Below are 19492 nucleotides of genomic sequence, written 5' to 3'. Positions count from 1 at the left end.
GTTAGTAGCTTTAAAAAAAAAAGCCACCAGGAAAAACTAAAACATACTTGAGCAAACCTTTGTGCTCTAAGGAATTAAATTCATATTTTTCAGGAATAGTTGGAAAAGAAATGCCAGTAGCCTTTTAAAAATACTATTTGGATTAGCTTTGCTTTCTAGTATTCAGTTTGAATATTTTTATTTCTCTATTAGAAAATTTCACCATCAGTAACTTAATTTTTCTTAATTTATAATTTCTCTGACTTTTAAGCAATTACCTTTTTAAATACTTTCTATTTTTTATACTCCCATTAAAAAGAACTTCATAGATATGATTGGCTGAAATGTACAACCTTCTTCAGACTTATAAATTCATAAATATATACATTTATAAATATAGATCTAATTTCTGATCTAGGAAAATCAAGGTTTTTGAAGACCTTGGATATTTATATTGGAAAAAGATAAAATTCAAACTATAATCAAGGGATAAGGTGCTAATAAGAAAATAGTAAATAGTGATCTGTCATAAAGAGATTGTCAGTGTATGTAACAACATATAGGGTCTTTGACATTCCGGAGAATTACATGCAGAGAACAAAACTAAAACCCAGAATCTCTGAATACTGTGGGTAGTCTGCTAGACTGAATGTTCAGATGGCTCATTTGGGAATGTTCACTTAGACTTGAATTAATTTATTAGTGTCACAGCATTTTAAATATTAAAATATAAGAAGTGAACTTTTATGTTGTAATTTGAAAATCCAGAAGAGGCTTTTTTCTCAGCTCAGATTTCTGCTTAAAGATAGAGCATTAAATATGTAGTCCTCAAAGAATATATGACTTTTTGAAAGCATCAAATTAAAGCTTTTTTGCTTGCAAGCAGAACAGACTGATTTTGGTTCTCTTAAGCCCAAAAGAAAGTGAGAGAAGAGACAGATTTATTGGAAGGATATTGAGGAAGAACTTAGAATCACAGGTTGGGTTAAACTACCAAGCCAAGGATATGAGAATGGGGTACCTCAGGGGCTGGACGGGTAGTTGCTGGATGTTTCCTTTAGGTTCCTGCCAAAGGGGTGATTTAGTCCAGTAACTTCCAGTCTGTGTTCTCTCCATATTTCACATTTCTGGGGTGAAATGTCCAGTTGGCTGACCCTAGGATTAATCCACTTTTTGCAGGGGGAAGGGGGCAAGTAATGGACAGGGAAAGTATTGATACCTGGAGGACCATCTTTGTGTATTATATCCCTTTCTGAGAAAGTGGGAACCGTGAGCTGGGGAGCCAGCCTCATTGGTATATGTTCTAACCAGCATATGTGCATGCATATACAGTATCCCCAGTTCATACAGGTAAAGTATTAAAATTGTTACCTTAAAACTGTTATGAGGTTATTAACTATGACTTGCAAGAAAGAACCCCTGTTCTTTCATTGTGAGAAATTCATTGTTCTTAACCTCTCTGAATTGTTGAAATGCTTACAATTTGAAGCATAGCTTTTGCTTAAGTTCCTATCAAAGTGTTTCCATAACAAAAGACAGTTCCCTCCCGAAAGAAAAATTCTGTTGCATGATGCTTAGCTTCATGGAACCTCATGAGGGGGGGAAAAAAAAAGTCTAGAACTTAGTGATTATGGTCTGGGCAGAATATAATAGTTGCTTTAAGGGAGTAATAAAGTGCTTCGGGAGCATTAGAGTAAGAAGTTGATTTCTGAGGATTAGGGAAAGCTTCCTGAGACAGGAGGCAGTTTAGCTCAATCCAGCTAGAGGGAACAATGAGCAGTCAGGAAAAACTATCTGGGATAAATCAGAGTGTCTTGCTGATACATAGAATTTTGCATTTAAGGGCGCCTGGGTGGCTCAGTTGGTTAAGTAACTGCCTTCGGCTCAGGTCATGATCCTGGAGTCCCCGGATTGAGTCCCACATCGGGCTCCCTGCTCAGCGGGGGGGTCTGCTTCTCCCTCTGACCCTCTTCCCTCTCGGGCTCTCTGTCTCTCATTCTCTCTCTCTCAAATAAATAAATAAAGCTTTAAAAAAAAAAGAATTTTGCATTTAAAAAGATTTTACAAGTTTTGAAGGTTTTTTTGTTTGTTTTTAGTAGAGAGATAAAGCAGAGCTTTGCCTTGGGGAACTGGTGTCTAATTTAGGTGAGCTAGGGAAATCACTTAGGAGGCTATTATGGGAGTTTAGGATAGAGGAAATGAGAACTTGAAATAGGGCGATATTAGTGGAAATGGACATGAAGATTCTCAAACATTGGGGTTACCATTCTGTAGACATTATCAGTCATTCTCATCTTGCCCAAATTTCTTCGTAGGCTTTTCTAAATTGTTTCCTAAACTGCAGTTTACTTTTTCTGTTTCGTCTCTAATCTGTGCTATCGGCAGTGGTCCGGCTATCATGTAAATATCCTTTTCTTCCCATGATTAAAATTTTTATGCACCCTCCTCCTTGCTTAAGTTAAAATTTAAAATCTTTATCATGATGTTTTAAGATGTGTATGATTGTGTCTCTCCTTCACTTGCTATTCCCCAGTTTGCTCCCCTTGTTTTTTTCTGCTTTTCTAAACTACTCAGAGTTCTGTGGTGGATCATGCTCTTATGTCAGTGACTTTGCGCATACTCTACCCCTCTGCCTGGAACAGGGACCCCTCTTTTCTTTGTGCTCATCTTTTTAAGATACATACAAAGGTCTGCATGTAGGCAAATCTTAGCCCAGTAAGTACTTTATGATTTCTTCCATCATTGTATGTATAGATTTTGTTATGCTATCTTTTTTGTTTATATTGTGAATTCCCCAAAGGCAGGTAGACTCTTGTATATTTTCCTATTACAGAGTAGCTTAGAGATGCATATTTGCCCTTCCTTCCCTGACCCCCCCCCCCCCCCCCCCCCCCCCCCCTCCCGGGTATAACTAGATGACATGACTTTCTAAGAGTATGGATTCTGAAGCCAAAGTGCTTAGGTTAAAATCCTGGCTCTGCCACTTACTAGTTGTGCAACCATGGGCAGGTTATTTAACCTCTTTGTTTCTTAGTTGCTTACTGATGATAAGATGAATGAAATAATGCTGCCTAACTCAGGGTGGTTGTGAGGATTGAATTAATATGTCCAAATTGCTGAGACCAGTGTCTGGTATTAGTGGTTATCTGTTGGTTCCTATTGCTGTTACACATTATAGTTTAAATATGAATCTGTACTACTACTGCAAAAACAGTTGCACATACAGTACTTCCTGAATCTGTTTGTAAAGTGGCATGTTCCTGATTTTTTTTCCTACTGTAGGTGGGTTGTGTACTATTCCCACCAAAGCAGGCTTCAGGATATTCACCAAATATTTATTGAGCACTTCCTATTTGTCAGACATATTCTTTGTAGTTGTGATATGTATTTATATATATATAGGTGAACAAATATGTGAGCAGATAGTAAATGTAATAAATTATATATTATGTTACTTGATTGTAAGGGCAGTGGAAAAATATGAAGGGTAGGGGAAATGAGTGTTAAGGTATTGGAGAGGAACTTGAAATTTTAAATACGGTGGTCAGACTAAGCCTTATATATAGAAGAGCATTACAGGCAGAGAAATCTTCCCACACAGAAGTCCTTACGTAAGAGTGTGCCCTGCCTTTTCACAGACTAACAAGGAGGTCACTGTGGCTGGAGTAGACTGACCAGGGAGAGGAGGTCAGAGAGGTAAAGGGGATTGGAGTTAGCTTTTGTAAGACATTGTGGACCATTGTAAGGATTTTGGGCTTTACTCTGAATGGAGTTGAGAGCCAGTGTGGAGTTTTGAGTAGAGAAGTAACATTATCTGCCTTACGTGTTAAGAGGATTGTTTTACAAATGACTGTGCTGAAAATGTGCTTTACGTAAAATAAGCTAGAAGCAGGGGTTGTTGAAGATGAAGGTAATGATATTATTGAAGAATGATAGTGGTTCAGGTAACTGGAGGTGGTGAGGATTAGTCATATTCTTTTTATATTTTGAAGGTACAACTGACAGGATTTCCTGTAGATAGGCTGTGCTGTAGAGAGAAAGAATGGAGTCAAGAATGACTAGGTTGTGGTGTACGAGAGAAAGAATGGAGTCAGGAATGACTCAAGGGTTTTGCCTAAGCAGCTAAAAGATGGAATTTCATCACACAGCAATGGAAAAGTCTGTGGCAGGGGCATTTTATGGGAAGATCAGGAGTTCAGTTTTGGACATGCTGAATTTTATATTGATGTGGAGCAGGTGGTCGGATGGATGATGAATGTGGAGATCAGGAGATAAAATGGGCATATAGGTGGTATTTAAAATCTCCAGACTGGATAAGATCCCCAAGTGTGGGCAGAGAAGAGAGATTCTGAGCTTTGGGTTGCTCTAGAGTTAAGTTTGGGAAACCTATAAAGGGAAATGAGCAACAAAGATCAGTGATTTAAAAGAAAATAATTAAGGAAAAATGGTCATCAGTGTGAAATACTCTTTCTAGGCTAATTAAAGATGAAGTGTGAGAATTGACCTTTGGATTTAACAATGTGGAGGTCATTGATGACTTTGTTAAGAGCAGATTAATTTTAGTGGTGGGGCTGAAAGCTTGTTTGGAGCGGGTTTGAAAGATAACAGGAAGGAGACAACTCTTTTAAGGAATTTTCCTGCCCAGGACAGCAAATAAATAATGTAGGGGATAGGAGGGTAAGTGGAAATTTTTGAGATGGGAGAAATACTGACATATTTGCATGGTAATGGGAATGATTCATTAGAGATTAAAAAGTAGACATAGATGTAGTTGATAGGAGAAAGGAGAGAATTACACAAGTGATGCTCCCGAGTAGGTGCACAAAAGGAGAGAATCTGGTATGTTAACAGATGAGAGAATGAATAGTTCATCTGTGATTACAGGTGGGAATTCAGGGAATACGAGATCTGCTAGCAGGTGGATAAATGTGGTGGAACTCTGGAAATTCTTCACTGCTTCAGTTTTGTAAGTGAAGCAGGAAGCAAAGTCATTGAGTGTGATGTTAAGGAAGAACTCAGTGGGGGTTTGAGGAGGATGATACAAAATAGTTATCTACAGGAGCCTGAGAGTGAATAAACTGGGGAAATTTATTACCTGTCAGCATTAATAGTGTACTTGAGTCCAACTAGCATGGTGTGGTGCATTTTTCTGTAATTTCTTTCTCTTTTACATTAAACCCATGTAGTTGATTTTGAGTACAATGAAGGCAAAGGGGAACTAGAGAGTCAACTGTATGCAAGGTGGTGATTATTTAAGCTGGATAATGAAGAGAGTGGATATCAAAGGGGATGAAGGACAGTAAAAAGGTAGAAGGATCAGTGCATTGGAGATCCTGGTAGAGTCAAAGAATTTTTGGAGCAAGTACAATAATATATTTTCTAGTTCATCAAGAACTGTAAAAAATATAACTAAGGTTTGACAAAACTAGGTGACATATAGGTGTTTTTTCCTATTCTCTCTTACCTGTTAGCTGCAATACTTCATGTATTTTTTTTGAACGAAGTAGTTTTGTTAATGGTGGAAGGAGGAATATTGGATAAAAGATTTTCTCCTCTTTAATGAAGGGAATAGTTAAAGAAGTATTCTTAGGCCAGAGAGATTGCCTGAAATTCTTACAGTCTGTTGTGTAACAACAGTACATAAGATAAGCCCAACCATTTTATTGTGGTCTACCAGAGGTCTTGCTCACTCTTCTAATTCTTTTCCTGGTAATGCCACCTGGAAAGCTGTCTGCCATAGTTCTGTAATATTCTCAGATGTTCTCCCTGTTCTGAGTTTCTTGAGGAAAAACAACCATTGAGTACTTATTAAGTGTAAGTTACTTTGCTAACACACACTCTGCTTACACTAATGTTAATCTTCACAGTTCTGTGAAGTAGGTACAGTTATTTCCATTTTTTAAAAAGATTGATTTATTTATTTGACAGACAAAGAAGAGATAATGAGAGCAGGAGCACAAGTAGGGGGAGTGGGAGGAGAAGCGGGCCTCCTGCCGAACAGAGAGCCCCATGCAGGGCTCGATTCCAGGACCCTGGGATCACGACCCCAGCCGAAGGCAGACGCTTAGTGACTGAGCCACCCAGGTGCTCCCCAGTTATTTCCATTTTATAGATGGGGAAACAAAGGAGGGATTATCTTAGATAATCTTATATGAGAAATGAAAAAGTGGCTGAGCTGAAATTTGAACTCAGCCAAGCTTCCAGTTTATTTTCTTGGTTTCATCACATATAGGTGGACATTCTCAGGAAGGTTATCTATTTCATTGTTCATGTGTTTGTTTTCCACATGTTCAGACAGTTCTTGGACCAGCGTATAAATTGTCCTTGTAGTAGATGCTGTGCTTTTAGTGATACATTTTTCTTCCTTTTAAGAGTGTAGATACAGAAAAATCCTAAGTAATTATGTCTTTAATTAGTAATTTTAGAGTAACACAAAACTCTGGGGCATACTTCAAAATATGAATAAAAATAATCTGTATATGACAGAGCAGAAAATAGGCACATATTAGTCTACTAAAAGCCATTATTGCAAATACTGTTAGACTCTTTGAGCCTCATCTTCAAACTCAAGATTCTCCAGGATGAACCCTGTATACTAAAATGTACAATAATCTCCCACCACCTGCGAATGTGTATTTTTTATAATTTTTTTGTATTTTTATATTTCAATAACAGAAACTGTAAAGCCTTCATCATTTACATATTTCAGTCTCCTTTAAAAGAAAACCCGGGGTGCCTGGGTGCCTCAGTCAATTAAGCATCAGACTTTTTTTTTTTAACTCTAAATTCCTTCTTTTGTATTTTTTTTATTATTATGTTATGTTAATCACCATACATTACATCATTAGTTTTTGATGTAGTGTTCCATGATTCATTGTTTGTATATAACACCCAGTGCTCCATTCAGTACGTGCCCTCTTTAATACCCATCACCAGGCTAACCCATCCCCCCACCCCCTCCCCTCTAGAACCCTCAGTTTGTTTCTCAGAGTCCATAGTCTCTCATGGTTCATCTTAAGCATCAGACTCTTGATCTCAGCTCAGGTCTTGATTTCTGGGTCATGAGTTCAGGCCCCACACTGGACTCCAAGCTGGGCATGGAGCCTACTTAAAAAAGAAAAGAAAAAAAACCCAACAATTACTGATTTCTTTGCACCACATGAGTTTGTCTCTGGGTCAGTGTGGAAAGATTTTTGTCGTTGTTTTTTACTTCTACCTTTCTCAGTACACAAGATTACACCTGAGAAAAAAATTTAAGGTCACATCTCCACAGCACATTTTCCTGTACAGTTGAAAGTGATTCGTGAGATAGACTTTAATGTTAATGAGCGTTTTATTTATTCTTTAAATGAATCATCTGCATTTTAGAATTCCTTTCTGCCATTAAAAAATATATATGCATGTTATTTTATTCTTCAAATTTTGTGAGACTTTAATCTGGCAGTTCTCATTTTCCCAGCCTTACTAATTTTCAGGAACCAGTGTAATCCTCAACAAAAGGAATTGTGTATTGCAGTGGTACTCAATGTGTGGCGGCGGGGCAGCAATTTTCCCCCCAGGGTTCATTAGGCATTTTCTGGAGATATTTTTGGTTGTCACCACTCTGGGTGGGACTGCTACTGGCAGCAAGTTGTAGAGGCCAGGGACTTTGCTAACCACCCTACAATGTACAGGACATTCCACCATAACATAGAACTCCGTAGCCAAAAATGTCAGTAGTGGTTGGGAAATTTGTTTGTCCCTTTTAAGCTTCTACTTTTAGGTCCTGTACTTTTCCACTTTGTTGTTCCGTATTCTATTCATTCTTCTGCAGGTCCAACTTGCAGTCCTACTTTGTCCTGAAGCCTTTCCTAGATAGCTCTAAGCCTACATTTTATATTTCCTTTCTCTAGGTTCTGTTGTAGCATCACTAAATCTCCACAACTAGTTGTTTATGATGTCTTACTTGTTTATTGTCTTTGTATCTTGTTTTCTAAACTAATATTGTTAGTGGAGGATCAATGTTGTATTTCTTCTGAATTTTCTAACTGCTGTTGGCCCTGATGGTATAGTGTGAGTTGGTAGAATGCAAAAAGGGCCCAGGGCCTACTAGGCTCTGGCAAACTTGAGGGTGAAGGAATGGACCAATGCTTGTTGATGGGAATTTGGATTGTGGGGAAAGTGATAGCAGTAGCGGTGAAAGTGGTAAGAAGAGCTACTCTCTTGAAGTAGGGGACAGAATAGATTCACCTCAGCCATTGAGCCTAGTGCTATTAAAAAACTCTGGTATCCTCTGAGTTCTGAATTGGTTGTCTCTTCAACCTGAGCCTTGCTGTTAGAGAAGATGTATCTTTGGTTCAGCTGTTTATGGGGGACAGAAGGGTTCATGTTGGTATATTAATAAATTTTAGAAAGATTTTCAATAAGGGGCCAAAGGTTAGCTAAGACTTGAGCTAAGGCTAACTAGAACACACTGTTTCTTCAGCTTTTTGCTTTAATTGGTAGGGAGAGATGGGTGGTGAGTAGAGAAAAGTAACTTGACTCTTTAGACATGTTAGAATCCTTATCATGAATATATAAGTTGCCAAAGAAGAAACCCAAGTTCATGCTGAGGTATTATCTGAACGTTTGTGTTACCTCTTGAAGCTTTTCTTTTCCATCGGATTGGATCCTTGATGTGTACAACTATCAGGAGATATTTTAGTACTCTTAATTTGAAAAATTCACTTTCAGTATTTTGTATTAGAACTTTTTTGCTTTGAAGCAGGTAAATACCATGCCATCTTCAGATATGAGTTTCTGAGCAAGAAAATGTGTTAATATTTCAAGGGTAATTTCAAATTGGAACAATTAGACAAAGATTTTAGTGTCACTTCATTCATGTAAAAACAATTGCTATTTTTTTAAGCGGTCAGTACAAAATGGGAATATAAAAGTTATGTTCATATTCATGTCACATAGTAACTTACTTTTTCCATTAGGAAAAAGACAATTTTAAAGGGGTGGGGGGATGGGGCAGTGGTTCTTAATTGGGGACAATTTTTGTCTTCTGTGTAACATTTGGCAATGTTTGTAGATGTTTATGGCTGTCACAACTTTTGAGAGAGTGGGGATTGGGCACTACTAACTTCAAGCAGGTAGAGGCCACGGACGCTGCTCAGCATCCTGCACTACACAGGACATTCCCCTATTACAAAGAATTACCAGGCTCACAGTGTCAGTGGTGCCAAAGTTGAGGAACCCCAGGATGAGAGGATTGTAGAGGACCTATTCAGACACAAAAGAAATGTCTTGTGACCAATGAACATAGGTTAAAATACTCAGTTTTACTAGCCGTGAAGGAAATGCAAATTGAAGTGTTTTCCTGCTATTAAATTGTGACAGGAGTTTTGAAAAAATTTAATACTTGAATGAAATAGGTGTTTCTATACTGATGACACTCTAAAGTGGTACAGCATTTCTGAGAGGCTTTTGAAAGTATGTATTAGAAGTTGATATTTATATTTTAGACTCAGTAATTCCTTAAGGAATCTATCCTAAAGTAATAAACAGATACCTCTGAAGTTTATTCTTAGGATATTAACTGCAATTATTTTTAATTTTAATCAGCTGGAAGAAAACCTAACTCTTTTTAAAGTGGTGGTTATTAAATAATGGTGCAACTATATGTGATACAAATTAAAAATCCTATCAGAGATTACTGAGCATGTGACAATACCCATAGTGAATAAGGAGGGAAAGAAAAGGGATAGCAAAATAGAATGCCATATTTTAATGAATGAGTAGAATAGAATAAAGTTTAGTGAAAAATACACTAAAATGTGTTTTAATGATAATTACTGGGCAGTTCATAGGCAGTTTTAATTTAATGTAATTAAAATACAGTTTCTATCTCTATTTTCTAATTTTTATGACTCTACTATTAATATAATCAGAAAAAAAATATTTTTTACACTTTGGTAAAATTTTGTAGTACTTCTACCATTTCTTAGGGTATTTCCTGAGTAGTTGGTCCTTTCCCGTATACCAAGTTTCCTTTTGTGTTGGGTCTATTTCTGGGCTCTCTGTTCTATGATATATTTTATTTGTTGATTTAATTGATAAAATATGGTATAATCATGATGAAAAAGGAGTATTCTCTTGATTGGGGCCCTGCCTACAGAAGTTTTCTGAACTAGTCATTTGTATTTTAAAGTTAGTTTTTTAAAAATGCTATCATGATGTTGTGTAAGCAATTCACAATATGTTCTTATTTTTGCCACGTGTTTTTGCTTATGTAATTCAATATTCAGATTAAATTTACTTGGTTTTGCTCTCTCCTGTTATGTAGAAATTCTGACACTTTTTTTAAAAAAAGATTTTATTTATTTGAGAGAGAGAGAGATCACAAGCAGGAGGGGCAGAGGGAGAAGCAGTCTCCCTGCTGAGCAGGGATACCGATGCGGGACTTGACCCCAGGACCTTGGGATCATGACCTGAGCTGGAGGCAGACACCCAACCGACTGAACCACCCAGGTGCCCCAAATTCTGACACTTTAAATCTCCTGATTAGAATAGCTGCCCTTAAATTTCTTTTTGTTTTTATTCATTCATTCTTCACATATTCCCCTTTGATACTTGCAAGTGGTGTGGTATTTGCTATCCCCTGGAGGTAATAGGGCTCTCTGGTGCTCTCTTGGGTTAGCTTCCCACACAGATTTTGTGTGGAAACCATCGAGGCTGAGTAGAAGTAATCTTAATAGAATTTGGAACGGTAAGAGGCAATAGGTTAAGATGGTGGTCACTGGGCCCTAAAGTGTTCTAGAATCAGCTGAGAAAATAAGAGAGATTTTCTGCCCTTGAGCCTCTAAAAAATACCTTTAACCTGAGCATCGTGAGGGAAATGTGGTGGTTTTAGTATAGACTTGTAAATTCCTATGGAGATCAAAAGGTCATTGTGTGATATTTCATGGTATCTTTATTAGTGATATGAGTTGTGCCTTTCTAAAGGAGAAACTGCATAAAAGGAAAGAAGAAAAAGCGGAGGGAGGTGAGGTTTAAAAAAATTAATGAGTAATAATTTTCAGTAAATTCTTTTTTTTTTTTTAAGATTTTATTTATTTATTTGATAGAGCGAGCGAGAGCAGGAACACAAACAGGGGGAGTGGGAGAGGGAGAAGCAGGCTTCCCGCCGAGTAGGGAGTCTGATGTGGGACTCGATCCCAGGACCCTGGGATCATGACCTGAGCCGAAGGCAGACGCTTAACGACTGAGCCACGCAGGGGCCCCAAATTTCAGTAAATTCTTGAGTTAATTTTAGCAAAGTAGATTAAATAATGAGTATTTTTTGGAAAATTTAATGTGGAGGAATTGATTTGATTCTAAAGTTGAAAATGTATGTTTTATGAGCATCTTTTTAGAATAATTTTATTTTCATTGGAAAAATAAGGTTTTTTTTGTTCATTTCTAGTTTCTACTCAACCATGAATACATTCCTAAGAAAATATTTTTTGTTGCCAAATTCTTAATTTGCTCATGGCCTGTTTTTGTGTTCAAATTACAATATTCAGGGAAGCATTTTCTGTTTTTGTTTTTATCACATAGTTGTAGTGTAACAAAAAGCTGCGTCTTACACATTTTTGTAGAAGTGGTTTTTCATCTCTTAGATCTAATTCAGAGTAACTCTGCTTTTGATACCTTTGAACCTTAAAATACAGAGTGTACAAAATTCATTTTAGTTTATGGGACTTAATTCCTGTCAGACAAGTAAATATCATAGTCTTTGAAGAGCCCCATAGTTTGCTTACCTGGGCTCTATCTTTTCTTGTCTAGCTCTTCCCATTAATGTGTGTGGCTGTTTTTTGTGTGTGTGTGTGTGTGTGTGTGTGTGTTTGTGGAGTTTTTGTTTTTGTTTCTGATAGCATGGGTGGATTGAAAAGTAGTTAATGGAAAGATGGGGGAAAAACTCCTGTGTGTGTAGAAATACTAATTTGTAAAACAAATTATTACTTAATGGCTTTATTAACAAAAAGAATTTTTAATTTAAGAAATGAAAAGCCGGGGGGCGCCTGGGTGGCTCATTCAGCTGGGCATTGGACTCCTGATTTTGGCTCAGGTTAGGATCTCAAGGTCATGAGATTGAACCCTGTGTAGGGCTCCACGCTTGGCATGGAGCCTGTTTGAGATTCTCTCTCTCTCTCCCCCCTTGTCTGTTGTCTGTCCCTCCCTCCCCAGCCACCACTCGTGTGTGTGCGTGCGCTCTCTCTCAAAAAAAAATTAATTAAAAAAATGATAAGTTTAAGACTTCTCTTTCAGTAATCTTCCTTGGTGTGTTTCAGTTGAATGCCTGTGGGGAGTCCAGTGAAATTTAGAGATAAATTTTAGTAACCATTGGCAATTGTATGTTAACCAGAAATTAATATTAGGCATGTCAGAAATTATAATTTGCTGCCTCTGCTCACAAAACCTTCCCAGAATAGACCAGGGAATGGAAGGAAGAGGTGATCATGTGAATAGCTTTTGATATCTTCCTTTCCAAATTTTTTAAATATTAATAAAATTTATATACCATATAATTTATTTAATAGAATGGAATTGTCAAGTCACATGTTAACTCTGTGTTTAACTCTGAGGTACTGCCAGACTATTTTCCCACAGTGGCTGCACCATTTTGCATTCCCACCAACAATGTATAAGATTTCCAATTTCCCTGCATCCTCCCCAACACTTGTTATTGTCCCATCTTTTTGATTATAGACACCTCAGTGGATGTGAAATGGTATCTTGTGAAATGTGGTTTTAATTTGTGTTTCCATAATGGATAATAATGTTAAGCATCTTTTAATGTGCTCGTTGGCCATTTATATTCTTTGGAGAAATGGCTGTTTGAACCTTTTGTCCCATTTTCAACACTTTTCTATTGGGGTAAAATATACATAACAAATTTTGCCATTTTAAGTGTATAACTTGGTGGCATTAAATACATTCACAGTCTTGTGCCACCATCATCACTGTCCATCTCCAGGCCTTTTTTTTTTATCTTCCCAAACTGAAACTCTGTACCCATTAAACAATAACACCTCACACTTCCCTTCCCCCAGCCCCTGGCTAATGTCTTTCTGCTCCTTGCCTCTGATTCTGTTTTAAATAACTCATGTAAGTGAAATCATAAAATTTGTTCTTTTGTGTCTGGCTTATTTCACTTAGCATATTGTGTTCAAGATTATTCAAAGTTGTAGCATGTACCAGAATTTCCACTTTAAGCCCTAATAATATCCCATTGCATGCACATTATTTATCCATTCACCTGTTGATTGATGGTATTTTCCCCCTTTTGGCTATTGTGAATAATACTGCTTTATGAATTGGTGTACATGTATCTGATTGAGTCCTTGCTTTCACATGTTTGGGGTACTTACCCAGAAATGGAATGGCTGGATCATCTGGTAATTCTTTGTCTTTGTTTTTGTTTTTGAGGAACACACACCACACTTTTCCGCAGTGGTGGCATCATTTTGCATGCCCACCAGCCAGTATAGGGTTCCAGTTTCTCGACATCTTTGGCAGCCAATGCTTGTTATTTCCTGGATTTTTTTTTGGAGAGCAGCCAACCTAATGGATATGAAGTTCTATCACATTGTGGCTCTGATGTACATTATTCTAATGATTAGTGATGTTGAGCATCTTTTCATGTGCTTATTGGTCATTTGTATATCTTTGGAGAAGTGTCTGTTCAACTACTTTGCCCATTTTCTCATTAGGTTGTGTCCTGTTACACCACCGCCCCCCCCTTGCTTGCTTGTAGGAGTTCTTTTTATCTCCTGGTTATTAACACCTTATCAGATAGGTGATTTGCAAGTATTTCTTCCATTCTGTGGGTTGCCTTTTCACTTGTTGATAGTGACCTTTGAGACACAAAAACGTTTTTTATTTTGATAACAGTTCAGTCGTCTTTTTTTTTTTTTTTTTTGGTGTCACACAATACTGTTTATGTCAACAGTGACTGATTCTGAAATGTCTTGGGAATGTATCAGGAGTCTTTTAGGCTCATACTGAAAAACATTTTCTAGAATTTTCATTTTCTGTTTTTGAAGTTCAGATTTTATCGTTGGCCACAAATATTTTAGTTATTTCTCTTGAAGTCATTCGTGAGAAAATGTCTACCAAATTCTCTTGGTTTGAAAAAGCCTTATTGGTTTGACAGTCCTTTCAAGTAAAAATGGCATTCTAAGATAGCAGCTAGTTCAGCTGGCAACAATATTCAACTGTTGTTCCTTGAGATATATATAGTATTTTGATACGTTTTTCATGTATTCATTTCATTTTGTTAACAGAATATTAAGAAGATGCATGTTCAGAGGTTGAGAATTAAAATTAGTAATTTTTTAAATTAAACTTGAGATGAAAATGGTTTTTTGTTTTACTGTGAATTTGGAGGGTGAAGAAGGTGATGACTGCTACTAGTAGATAGGAGTTTGGAACTGTTGCCTTGATTTCTGCTAAGTTTCTTTATTTTCCCTCTTGCTGTTCTTGTACCATCAGGACACATATTATCATAGTAAAAATGTCAACTCTTATTCTCATGAAAATGGCTTTGGCCTCTTATACTACACTTTGAGAACTGCTGCCCTAGTTTGTAGGATTGTGGGTGGGAGAGAAGAGTGCAGATTAGCTCTTCCCTTATTTTGCTTAAGCAGTCACCTGTGTAAGATTTATCTGCTGCCGTTAGTGGTTGTACTTTCTGTTTGGCTTTGAAATGGTTGGCATTTCTGATTCTTGGATCTCCTGGAATTTAGGCTATTCAGGCAGGTATCATCACAAAATTTTTTTATATTAGTGGTAAAATGTAAGAGGACAGGGGGATAAAAGATGTTCCTATTAACTTAGTAAATGAATAGATATTAAAAGCACATAAATTATATATTTTTACTTTGCAGATACATGTTGGATATGTACCTTTTTTTTTTTTTTAAGATTTTATTTATTAGAGAGAGAATGAGAGCGAGAAAGAGAGAGCACATGAGAGGGGGGTAGGGAAGAGGGAGAAGCAGACTCCCTACTGAGCAGGGAGCCTGATGCGGGACTTGATCCTGGGACTCCAGGATCATGACCTGAGCCGAAGGCAGTCGCTTAACCAACTGAGCCACCCAGGTGCCCCTTGGATATGTACCTTTTAAGAGACAAAAGATCCTGAAAATACTAGCTGAAAGAAAAAGGAAAAAGGAGAAATTGAAGTTTATTTTGCTATTTAACATAGATACAAGACAAGAAACCTTTATTAGTCTGTGTAAGCATTATAGCTTGGATACCAAGAGCTTTGGGTCTGGAGTCATTCTGACTTGTCTATTTAAAATGTGAACTTGGGCCAATTTCTAATCACCTCTTTCAGACGGGACAGTAACACCTCCCTGACTGGTTTGTTAGGAGTGATAGAGTCAAAACGAAATAATGTTTTAAAAATGCCAATAATGAGATGAGACGTAGTACATAATAGGCTTTCAGCCAGAGGTGGTTCATTTTAAAGATTTTTACCAGAGATTGGGGTTTCATTTGGGTCAGAAGTGGGGAGAATTGGATGTAACCAGTTTGGAGATTGTGAGTCAGTTTCATCAGGCCTGGTATATGCTACTGAACAAAGATATTCTCACAGCCCCTTACTCAGATCTTAATTTTATTAGTATCAGTGTTACGGTGTATTCTGTATTTGTGCTTTGTGTTCAAGAACTGTAAAGCTACATGTTACTCTTTTTTTTGTTTTTTTTGCTTATAGGATTCAATGGTCCCAATTTAAAGGCTATTTTATTTTCAAACTGGAGAAAGTAATGGATGATTTCAGAACTTCAGCTCCTGAACCGAGAGGTCCTCCCAACCCTAATGTCGAATATATTCCCTTTGATGAAATGAAGGAAAGAATACTGAAAATTGTCACTGGATTTAATGGGTATGCACTTAATATTGTTTGAAAGGTTTAATTTTTAGCAGAAAATTATGGATTTTTATTTAAGCTTTGATCGTTGATTATTCATTAAGTTCTGTGTCTCTGGTGACATTTAATAGTGATTTTTAGCTTACAACTATTTAAAATAATTACAATGTATTTATTTAATTTATTTAACTTGAACCACCTTTACGGTTATCAGTGGCATTTGGACTTTAAATGGTTTTGACAGTGGAAACATTCCGGAAATATGTTAGTTTTTTCTTTCCATTTTATATGTGATATTATAAATCTTTATACTTTGCCTAGGACCTGCATATCATTGAGATGAGTAACTTTTTTTTTTTAATGAAAAATAACAATTTATGAATGCACCTACTTAGGACTTTCTATTTAAATTTTTTTTTGGAGTTCCTCTTTTACTCCCAAGTAACAAGTAATCATTTTTAGCCCTTTGTAAAACATTGCATTAAAGGGTCACTGCATTAAAATAAACTGCTATTTTAAAAAATGTTGCTGCATGTCATATTCTGTGTCATTTTAAATATTTTTCTTTTTAGGACTTTGTATTTATAGGGTTTTCTTTATTGAAGGGAAGAAGTATTTGTGAAGTTGAATTGTTCAATATTTAGATTGACGTTAGCAATTTGGAGTGTGAGGTGACAATACCAAATTTAATGAATTGTGGATATGTTAACCATGAATTCATATTTGGGATAGGTTTTATTTGAAGAGGTTTCATTTGTAAGGATTTTTATTTAGGTAGCATAAACAGTCTCATTCTTTTCAGATATTTAAACGCATGGGATTTGCAACAAGGTAGTGTAATTCAGTTAATCCTTTGTTATGTATCATGTTTTTAAGTTTTGAGTTTTGCTTAAAATAACAAATTCTTAGGCTTTTGGTTTTAGGTATCTTACTAAAATACTTTTTGGGGATAGAATTTACAGCTTTATCTTTGAGCTGCCTTTAGGGGCTTGGGGTAGGAGGGAGACTTATTTTGACTTTGTACCCTATTGTACTTTTGTGCACTGTACTGAAAATTATTTATCTGTATGTACATATTGCTTTGTTAATAATAGTATTTTTTAAAGGCACATACCCAGACAACGCCACATGCTTTATATTAGAAATATGTGGCATAAGATTTACTCTTGAACTGGATTATTCTTATAAGAATACTTCTTCGGGATATTTATAAATAGTACATAGTACTTAGACGTTATAACTCATCTTTTCATTTCAGTAAGTTATGGCTACCATTTACAAATTAAGAGTTAAGGTAAAACAGGTCATATTATGCTACTGCTTTGTGAATGTTAAGCTAATATACTTGTGATTCTGAATTAGTAATACTGTTTTCAGTTCTTTCAAAATTAAGATGGACCAGACAGATACGTAGAATAAATAAAATCTAAATATTTATAATTTCTTAGTCTTTAAAACAGGTAATTGACCTACTTCTGAAAATGATTTGAACGGTCATTAAATGCATACCTAAGACAGATAATTGCTTTTAAAATATTTTTCATTTTTGAGCCATAAGTATTTTGAACTTACGTTGTTTTTAATTTGATTTTTCAGAATAGCCGTTTATGAATCCTTTTCCCTAATCAGGCAGGATCGAGGCCGTAATCAGTGATAAATATTTTTCGGTTTTTAATATTTTTGGCTGTATTATATGTTGGTATATTGACACATGTTTATGATTTTTTTCAATTTTATTTTTATGTTTGAATGTATATAAATTAATTGGTGTTTTAAAAATTTTGTTAAGAGTGGCGGCTGTAAGTAGCATTTTGGTCTTTTTCAGCCAGATTTGAAGATTTGTCCTTTTTAGTATACCTTTCCCGCTGTTTATAATGGGTCACCTTTTAAGTTACAGAAATACTTGTTCATAGTTTTAAAAAGATCCTTAGATGTCATAGGAGTAGTACATAAAGTGGGATCATGTCATACGCTAGTTGTATTTTCCTTTTTGAAGAGCTTTGAAATCTCTGTATCAATGCATTTATAGAGGTATCTTCTGTTCTTCTATGTATTTGAAATGACCGCATTATTTTTTATTATATGAACAAGTTTGCCTTGTTTCCATTGGTGGTGGGTGTTTATTTTTTGGCTGTTATAAGTAGTGCTTGTAGTGCGCATCCTTGTACATACCTTCTTGTGTTGATGAATGTCACACATTAAATGTATGTATAGATTGTTGCTTTTAATTTGTAGAAATGAAATTGTTACATCACAGTGTACTCATACTTAAAATTTCTATTGAACTGCCAAGTTGACATTGCAAAATGTGTATCATTTCGTGTGTATATAAATGCAGATATTGTATTCTTTAATATTTTGTCTGTGTGTGTGGGTGCGCAGAGATTTGTGTGTCTTTGCAAGTGAAATTGAACATCTTATCAGGTGCTTATTGGCTCTTATAAATTGTGGTTTCATTTTTTTTTTATTTTGGGGTGATTTTCTTATTGGTAAGTTTATTGTTTTGTTTTTGCTTTTAATTAGTAAAAGCTGTTATTAAATGCTTCGTAGTATTTAGTCCTGAAAAAGATTATCCATTTTCTAAAATTATTTTAGTATATTGTCAGCATTTAAATTTCCCTCTTTGATGTGGAAATTGTCCCATTACCTTGTTGGCTTGATTTCTTGAGCTGTAAGATTCCGGAAAACAGGGTTAACCATCTTTTCCAAACAAGGCCTTCAAGAACAGTGAATGGCTGAACAGTAGGTTTTCAAACAAGTACACGATAAATCAATGGAAGGAATAAAAGCATGTTTCTATATTTATATTTTATTTCTAGTACTTCATTCCTACTAGTAAATACAGAGGGATTTCAAGGGGTAGAAAGAATGTAATTTACATTTCTAGTAGTTTTTTAAAAGATAGTTAAATGTCCTCTAAATTACTGACATCGAAGAATAATGAATATAAATTAACTGTGTGTCTTTGCTTCTCCTTTGTCAATGTTGTTAGACCTAAGACCTTTCTAAAATAAGCAGTAAGTTTAAGGTACTGTGGGTAGTTGACTAAAGTAGTATGGCTATGTATTTACGAGCAGGTCTGGAAAAAGTACATAACCATTTGATACCTAAAGATCTTTTAATTGTCACATCGTCTTTCTAAGGCAGGTACAGTTGGTTACAGCTGAAGAGCGCTTTTCATCTTTTGGCATGATAGTCTTTCTGAATATTGAAATTCTTCTCTAATGTTACTTTAACGTACATAAATGACCAGATTTTTCTTAGTCCTAAACTTTTATATTGTTTTGTAGTGTATTGCACACGCAGAAATATCTCTTGTAAATTTCTGCACCCGAGAGTGTGCCTCTTCATACTTTTTTAAGAAGGTCATATGTGAGATTTTTATACTCTTAAATCTGGATCATAGATTTAAAGCATAATCCTTTTTTGATTTTGTATTGTTTGCTTTATAGTTAGCTTGAGGTTATTCAGGGATGAGAGAATAGGTTCTAGCTATTTGTTATTTTGTTCTCTTCCTTCCTTTGACCTATTTTATTGCTGCTGCTTGAATTCTCTTCAGTTGGTTGGGAAAATAGAGTTTTTGTGTCAGTATTTGTTGAGCATATTAAATCTTTTTATTTATTTATTTTT

General features: G+C 35.9%; 1 protein-coding gene across 2 annotated transcripts in view; it reads left to right on the top strand.

Moving 5' to 3' along the window:
• PPP4R2 (protein phosphatase 4 regulatory subunit 2) overlaps positions 1–19492 on the top strand; it is a 53414-nt gene that overhangs the window by 20275 nt on the left and 13647 nt on the right. For both annotated transcript variants that reach the window (XM_034998277.1, XM_034998278.1), the window contains exon 3: positions 15707–15877. In XM_034998277.1, coding sequence (XP_034854168.1) covers positions 15707–15877 — 171 coding nt within the window. The remainder of the gene's footprint in view (positions 1–15706; positions 15878–19492) is intronic.

The sequence above is a fragment of the Mirounga leonina genome, unplaced genomic scaffold (genome assembly GCF_011800145.1).
Source record: "Mirounga leonina isolate KUSES-001 unplaced genomic scaffold, KU_Mleo_1.0 Mir_94, whole genome shotgun sequence".
Classification (NCBI taxonomy): Eukaryota; Metazoa; Chordata; class Mammalia; order Carnivora; family Phocidae; genus Mirounga; species Mirounga leonina.
The sequence above is the reverse complement of the archived record's forward strand: the minus strand, read 5'-3'. Positions and strand labels throughout refer to the sequence as shown.